The sequence below is a fragment of the Ipomoea nil genome, unplaced genomic scaffold, assembly GCF_001879475.1.
Source record: "Ipomoea nil cultivar Tokyo-kokei standard unplaced genomic scaffold, Asagao_1.1 scaffold1416, whole genome shotgun sequence".
Classification (NCBI taxonomy): Eukaryota; Viridiplantae; Streptophyta; class Magnoliopsida; order Solanales; family Convolvulaceae; genus Ipomoea; species Ipomoea nil.
Genome location: NW_017617844.1, coordinates 582,238 through 590,388, shown reverse-complemented (window position 1 = coordinate 590,388; position 8,151 = coordinate 582,238). Strand labels below are relative to the sequence as shown.

At 27.3% G+C, this 8,151-nt stretch overlaps 1 protein-coding gene across 1 annotated transcript; it reads right to left on the bottom strand.

Moving 5' to 3' along the window:
• Positions 1 to 268: 268 nt before the first annotated feature.
• On the bottom strand, positions 269 to 1,118 carry LOC109187011. The gene is made up of 2 exons (XM_019337172.1): positions 784 to 1,118; positions 269 to 638 (listed from the first exon to the last, which is right to left on the bottom strand). The coding sequence occupies exons 1-2, from the start codon at positions 1,116 to 1,118 to the stop codon at positions 269 to 271; spliced, it is 705 nt and encodes a 234-aa protein (XP_019192717.1).
• Between the last annotated feature and the right edge of the window lie 7,033 nt (positions 1,119 to 8,151).

Sequence of the window (8,151 nt, the reverse complement as noted above, 5' to 3'; positions counted from 1 at the left end):
TCAGCACTTCTGGGATGTGGTTGGGAAAGATGTGTCTATTTTTGTGCTTCAATGTTTGAGTACTTGTTCCTTCCTTGTGGGTCTAACTGATACTAACATTGTTCTTATTCCGAAGAAATATTTTCTTGAGGCTGTGGCTGATCTTAGGCCTATAGCTTTGTGTAATGTGGTCTACAAAATCATGGCTAAGATATAGCTAATCGGATTAAACCGCTTTTAGGAGGTCTTATCTCTGAGTCCCAGAGTGCTTTTATTCCAGGTAGACTTATCACTGATAATATCCTTGTGGCAGCAGAGGTAGGTCATTGGACCTCTTTGGGCCCAAAAGTCTAAAATGTAGTCTCAAATCTGAAGTAGTTAATGACATTCTTGGTATCAAGATTTTATGATCTGCACTACTTCCAGATAATACCATTGCTTCTAAAACATGATTTCCAAGTTTAGTAATAACCATCATTGTCCCATTACACAAACCAACTGAGTGATCAATATTTCTCAAGAGCATAATTGGAGTACCTACTTTCAGCCTAAGTTCATGATTAGGCACACCAGAACACTTGATCCCATTCAAAAATTCAGGTGTATGCACATCAGCTAATAGATCAACATTAGAATCTGATTTGCAAGCACTGTCAAAGCTGAAATATGTATTTCCTTCAGATGTGTTTAAAGAAGACATATATTCATTGATAGAGTCAACCACATCAAGTGTTGGAGCCAATATTGCCCTCTTTTCCAAGTATGTTAGATCATAAAAAATATTGGAGTATGATGGATATGTACTTTCCACAATAGTTGCAATCGGATCTCCAAAACATTTCAACAAATTCTCTTATGGAATAGTAATGTTTTTCACATCCAATTGTTTGCCCCTGAGACTCCCCATCTCCTATATTCGCAATCCATTCTGAGAATTGTGTTAGTTTTTCAGAATCACTATTTGAGGATGAGTTTTGAAGTCGCATATTTTTTGTCAAACGTAACACTTTACAGTACAGCCACAAGTAGGATGCATTTATTGTTGCATTAACAATATCCTGCCTACTTCCTTTTGGGATAACTAGCAAAATTTGTCGAAAGTCTCCGCCAAATACAATAGTTTTCCCTCCGAAAGGCATCTCTAAACTTTTTTGGATTGCAAAAACGTAATACATCACGCATGCTTCTATCCAGAGCTTCAAAGCAATGCTTATGCATCATTGGTGCTTCATCCCAAATTATAAGTTTGCACTTAATAATGAGTTCTGCAAGCTGGCTACCTTGTTTGATATTACATACTAAAATAGTTATAAATATAAATAAATTTAGAAATAGTTATATTTATTACCGCTTTTGAAAATCACAAATCTCTTGACAATTTGCATCTACCACAATCTTGGTGGCATTTCATGTGTTAGATATTGAAACCTCACCTAAAGCAATAGAATAATGAGTGTAAAATATGAACACTACGAAACACAGAATATGCCAAAAACAGTAGAAAAAAAGTGAATACAGAATAGTAACTTACTGTTGTACATTTTTGCACGACAAAACTGAATGAGTAAAACAACTGGATTAGGGTTGTCATAGTTGACATGCTGTAATAGTTGATCAACATACTGCTCCCAAAATGTGTAAGGTAAACATCTCTCTCTGAAAAGAGAAATAAAAGATTGTGATAAGTCGTACACACATTAAGAAAACACATATAATCCATAATTAAGTGTAAACTTGATTAATATAACGTGACTTACTCATGATCCTGACGAACAAAGTCGATGAACTGTGTCTCCCGTCCATTAATTATGGTTGTACGCGGAGATTCAATCGAGACAACAGAACCAACCAATCTATATATATTTAGCATTATAATAGAATATGAAATACGTGAATATGTGTTATATAACTAACATATTAGCATGTCAATTATAAAACTAAAATTAACACAAATATATCTTGGGAATGAATATATTATGAAATTATATATATATATATATATATATATATATATATATATATATATATACACTAAAAGTGATGAATATACCTCAGAATCATGAAACACACACTCCTAAGTATGAGAATTGTAGGTGTTATTGTTGAATGTTGACTCATACATTCGGATTAGACGAACTTGTATCGCCCAATTCATGGAGGTAGCGGTGATTTGGTTAAGTAGATTGAAAGTGGGAGCCATATGAAAAGTTTGGCGTATGAAAACTACAGGAAGAGGATTGCACATGATTGAAAAGCATGACGAATGAGGTATTTATAACTATGAATTTATGCTTACTAAATTTATATATTTTATTATTTAAAGAATAAGTAATAATTTGCGGTCCAAATTATTTGTAAAATTATCAATTATATAATTACCGTACGCCAATTATGTAATTACCGTGAATTATGAAATTGTAGCAGTCGTTACAAAAAATTGTACGCTTTTCATTTGGTGTAAAATGCGTTGATCTTTAATTGCATTTTACTCCGTATTTTTTAAATTATTACTGAAGAACGTCGAAAATATACATGTTATGACAGTTGTAGCTAAGATAAGCTTATGAATTATGTATGCAAATTATATGTAATGATTCTATATACCAAATTTTTTATGTATGCAAATTATATGTAATGATTCTATATACCAAATTTATTATGTATGCAAATTATATGTAATGATTGTATATATCAAATTTATTTACGTATAATGAGTAATGACTTTATTTGTATGATTATATGCCAAAAAAGATGATTTAATTAAGGATGATTTAATTAAGGATGCAAATTGTATTATTATATGCAAATTGTATACAATATTATGCATTTCCGTGTTGGTAAGCTTTATATATATAACTAGTATGATACCCATGCGATGCATGTGATGAATATTGTTCATTTTATTGTGTAATTGTGTGAAAAATTTAAGAGATGATGTAATATATAAAAAGTTGGAACGGAAATATAAAATGAAAAATAGAAACAATAAAGAAATTACTTTAACATACAATATAGAAAAATAAGAGTGACAAAATTACAAATTATTGAAAATTTTGTGGTATATACCATGTTGGTTGTTGATGTATAGATCTATTATAATTTTCTGAGTACTTTTTAGTTGAATGTACGTAGACGTAGCAGCCTGGTTATCCCGGAACATATTGTTTATGGTTGTGCATGTTGGTGTTGATGTAATTTTTCTAAATCTTATTACAGTTTCCTAACATTTCAGGCGACTATTGGGTTAATACAAAAGAGAAAACATAGGCGAACCACCATTTTCACCAAAAGATTAGTGGTTTTTAGTGCTAACAGTTTAATAAAAAGACATAGATCATTGACTACATGATAACTACACAATATGTTCTACTATATTTATGTTTTTGAAATGAGAATGAAATACCTTTGTTTTGATGATAATGTTTCCTCTTTGACCGAATGGTGCATGAAGATGTAATCTTCCTCATGGTCTGTAATCGCAATGCTTACCCGTTATATTTTGTGATGGAATGTTCTTAGTGTCTTCTGCCACCCTTTTGTTTGTAACTTCAATCTTAAGTTAAGGCTCATTGAGAAAGTAGTCATTAATGGCTAACCATAATTATTCCCATAAACATAAACATTTTATGGGAAAACAAATATGCCTACTGGAGTAATTGATTTTGATTGGCTTAAAAATAAATGTTGCACTAAAAATAGATAGAAACCAAATAAATCCTCACGAATATTGTGTGTTTTTTAGCCTAGTAATTATCAATGGTAAATGATTAATGGAAATAAAATATGAAAAATATTAATATTCTATATACTAAAATTATGTTGAATATTATATATATATATATATATATATATATATATATATATATATATATATATAATATGCAAGCTACTGTAATTTTTGTTCGATAAATGAATTAAGTTTAACGAACTAAATTTGAAAATATTGGAAGCTACTGTACCTAATAATTATTATATATTTTGTTTAATTTTGCAATGAAATTAGAGATATATATAGACTAAAAGATAATCTATATAATCTATATATATTTATACTAAAAGTGACGATATACCTTAGAAACATGAAACACACACTCCAAAGTATGAGAATTGTAGGTGTTATTGTTGAATGTTGACTCGTACATTCGGATTAGGCAAACTTGTATCGCACAATTCGTGGAGGTAGCAGTGATTTGGTTAAGTAGATTGAAGGTGGGAGCCATATTGAAAAGTTGAAAAGTTGAAAAGTTGAAAAGTTTAGCGTATGAAAATTTAAAAGTATAGGAAGAGGATTGCAAATGAATGAGAAGCATGACCAATGAGGTATTTATAACTATGAATTTGTGCAAATGAATTATAAATGAATAATTTGCGTTCCAAATTATGTAATCCAAGGATGCAAATTAAGGATGATTTAATTTAATTATGAAATACTAAATACTAATACTAATAGCTATTGCATGATTTTCGTGCATAGTAACAAATGAATAATAATTCCTGCATACTAAATACCATAAATTACACGTGCATACTAATTATAGTAATAATAATTCGTTAAGGCTAATAGGATGCATGATTCCGCGTTTCTGTATGTGAATAATTCGTTTTGTAAGGCTAATTCGTTATATTATTATTATTATTATTATTATTATTATTATTATTACTATTATTATTATTATATAAATAAATAAATAAATATCATGCCCTTTAATAGACTATTTTTTTATATGGTAATTAATTTCATAATTACAAATACAAATTACTAAATGTAGGGAGACTTTTGCGACATTTCAATATGCTAAATAATTTTAAAATAATTTATTATATCATTTCAAACCTTTTAATAAGTTATTTTTAAATTAATATATATAATTAAATTATTCTACCCAATTATATATATCATTCATAAATCTGATCCAGATAACTATATATGATGTACGATATATATATATATATATATATATATATATATATATATATATATATATAATATTATCCTATTATACCTATATGTAATTCTGAAATTGACAGTTACATACGTTCATATGGAAATAATTATTATATAGATAAATATTCTGCCTTTTAATAGACTATTTTTATATATAGTAATTAATTTCATATTTACAAATAAAAATACAATATGAAAAAGTAATGTAAATCTTTAATGTAAAAAAATACACAGAATTGAATCATTGCATGCCCTTTGCCCAATTGAAACAAATTTCTCGAGATATATTGTTGTAGCAAAGAACGCACTTTAGTCCGACTTCATTGCAATGTTGCCTAGGATCCACCCCACGAAGTCGCCACATTCCCATTACACGCGTTTATAGATAGGAATCAGGCGCTCCCAGAACTCCCTAGTCTTCCAGCATTTCCTTATTACAATATGATCAGCATCTTCATCAACCTCGGGGCAGAAGACACATGTGCCATCAACAGGGAGAATTCTCTCTTCACATTGCACATGATGCATTGATGGTAGAAGGGCGGTGTATTCTGCCCTTCAATGGGCTTGGGATATAATAATAATAATAATAATAATAATAATAATAATAATTTTTATAGAGATATACACAATGTATGTAAATAAACAACTATACACACACACACACACACACACACACACACACACACACACACACATATATATATATATACATATATATATATATATATATATATATATATATATATACATACATTATTTTTCGTATGAATAAAACAAATATATATATTTTTTATTTTTAAACAAATATATACAGTTTATATATAGTTGTACACTTATTTCTTGAATCTAAATGAAATCAATAATAATTTTTTTTAAGCAAAACATATTAACCGTATAATTCATAAATACTTTTTTTTTTTAAGTATAAATTTTTATTTAAGTAATCAATTGAGTCATTTCATATGCCAAAACATTCAATCAATTCGTTATCAACCAACATATCCATCACTTTGGAAAATATTTTGGGTAAAGTAAAAAGAAAACAACCACTTACCGTGAAATCTTATTTTCTCAAATTTCTCTAAGTCTCAATTGTTCAAATCCTCATCTTCTATCAACCAACATCATCATCAACAATAAAACAACACAAGATACACATAAGCACCCGTAAAATGTTAAGGTCCCTACTTGTATTCTACCTATACTAAATAAAATAAAATAAAGGAATAACACTTACAAAGCACTTGTTGAAAGGAGAGTTCCAACCTTGAAGAAGAAGAAGAAAATATATAATTTTATATTGTATAAAAGTTCATGGCAATGGAGGAAAGGGGAAGAAGACAAATTTTTTTAATTCTCATCTACATAATTATATAGGTAGTAAACTAATCTTTATGAAATAATTTAATAGTCATTAATAGGACATAGGAAGAGATTGATAACTTCCAATCATAATAAATTTTGATTCCAACATAATAAAGGAATATATATTACATATATATTATTCTTCCCACGTTACACACATTTATTTATATTATATATATACACATGCTAATTATAGAGATTATTATTATTATTATTATTATTATTATTATTATTATTATTATTATTATTATTATTAGTTTGGTTTTACAAAAATGTCACTAAATTTATTATTTTTTTTGGGGGGGGGGGGGGGGGGGAATTTTTGTGCCAATCATTTTGCTTTAATATATATAGAGATAGAGATAGAGATTAAGGACGCAAATTAAGGATGATCATCTGTAATACTAAATATATAGGCTTTGAATAGGCCTAATCATATGCAATCTTAATTTGTTAATTTTGTTACGTATTGTAATGTTATGTTGACTGATTTCAAATTTCAAACTAAATATTTTTGTCTACAATAAGCGAAAAAATGACATTTTTGTTTATATATATATATATATATATATATATATATATATATATATATATATATATACACACACACACACATACACACACTGCAGCTTTATCCTTCAAAAAACATTTATGTGCATTCATTTAATAAATTATGTGCCTTTAAATAAATTGAAAGTACATAATTTCTACTATACTAATAAGAGCCCAAGAGAGTTAGGCCTATAATGGGTACAAAAAATGGCGGACAAATTTTTTAATCAAATGAATGGCTCAAATTGATCAGATTTTAATTTTTCCTTAAGATTTACTAATTTATCCTTAATGAATATGATTATCCGTTAATTTTTTCGTTAATTTCTGTTAGTTCACCATTAACTTAGTCATTGATTTCAATATAAGAAAGGTCTTAGGTTCGAACCCCATCCTAATCAAAGTTGACATAATTAGTACACTATTTTACTCTTATTAAATTAAATAATAATTTAGTAGCTACAACAAAAAATAATACATATGCATTTCTTTAATTTAGAATTATGTGTCTACAATGTCTTTATTCAAAAAAATTATTCATTATCAATAAATTAAATAACATAAATAATTTCATTAGTTATATTGTCTTTATTCTTCTCCAATATAAAAATTCTTTACATTCAAATTCATCAATTGATTATATTCGCTACATTGTCCCTACAATGTCTTTATTTTTTTTTTAAAATATTCATTATCAATAAATTAATTAAGAGAAGTAGTTTTATTAGTTATATTGTCTTTATTTTTCTCCAATGTAAAAATTCTTTACATTCAAATTCATCAATTGATTATATTCACTACATTGTCTATTATCTTTTTTTTTTGCACTATTTTTTTTAATTAAATATCAAAGTTATAATACAAAATAATGCTATATATTTATTTACCAAGTATTTTATTAATACCATAAAAAATAAAAAATATAATTAATAAAGTCAATCATATTAACTACTTGAGGGATTTGTTGACAAAGAGAGTATTCAAATCACACAACAAATTGAAGTGACAACTATCTCGCAATGTCCTTGTTTGACAATCAGCAATTAGCGATTAGCGTTAGCGGATTTGACCAGCGAATTATATTAACGATTGGTAAAAAGATATTTGAAAAAATTAGCTGTTTAAATTAACATGTAAAATGACCTAAGGGTATACATATATTTAATAATTAATAATAATAATAATAATAATAATAATAATAATAATAATAATTGTTTTAAAAAAAAATAATATAATTAAGTCAATCATATTTACTACTTGGGGGATTTATTGACAAAAAGAGTATTCAAATCACACAACAAATTGAA

Excerpts from the sequence above, each read along its gene's own strand:
- LOC109187011 (XM_019337172.1), bottom strand. The coding sequence starts at position 1,118 with ATGCCTTTCGGAGGGAAAACTATTGTATTTGGCGGAGACTTTCGACAA. Across the intron at positions 639-783 it reads GATTGCAACTATTGTGGAAA|CTTTGACAGTGCTTGCAAAT; the intron begins GTACATATCCAT and ends TACATATTTCAG.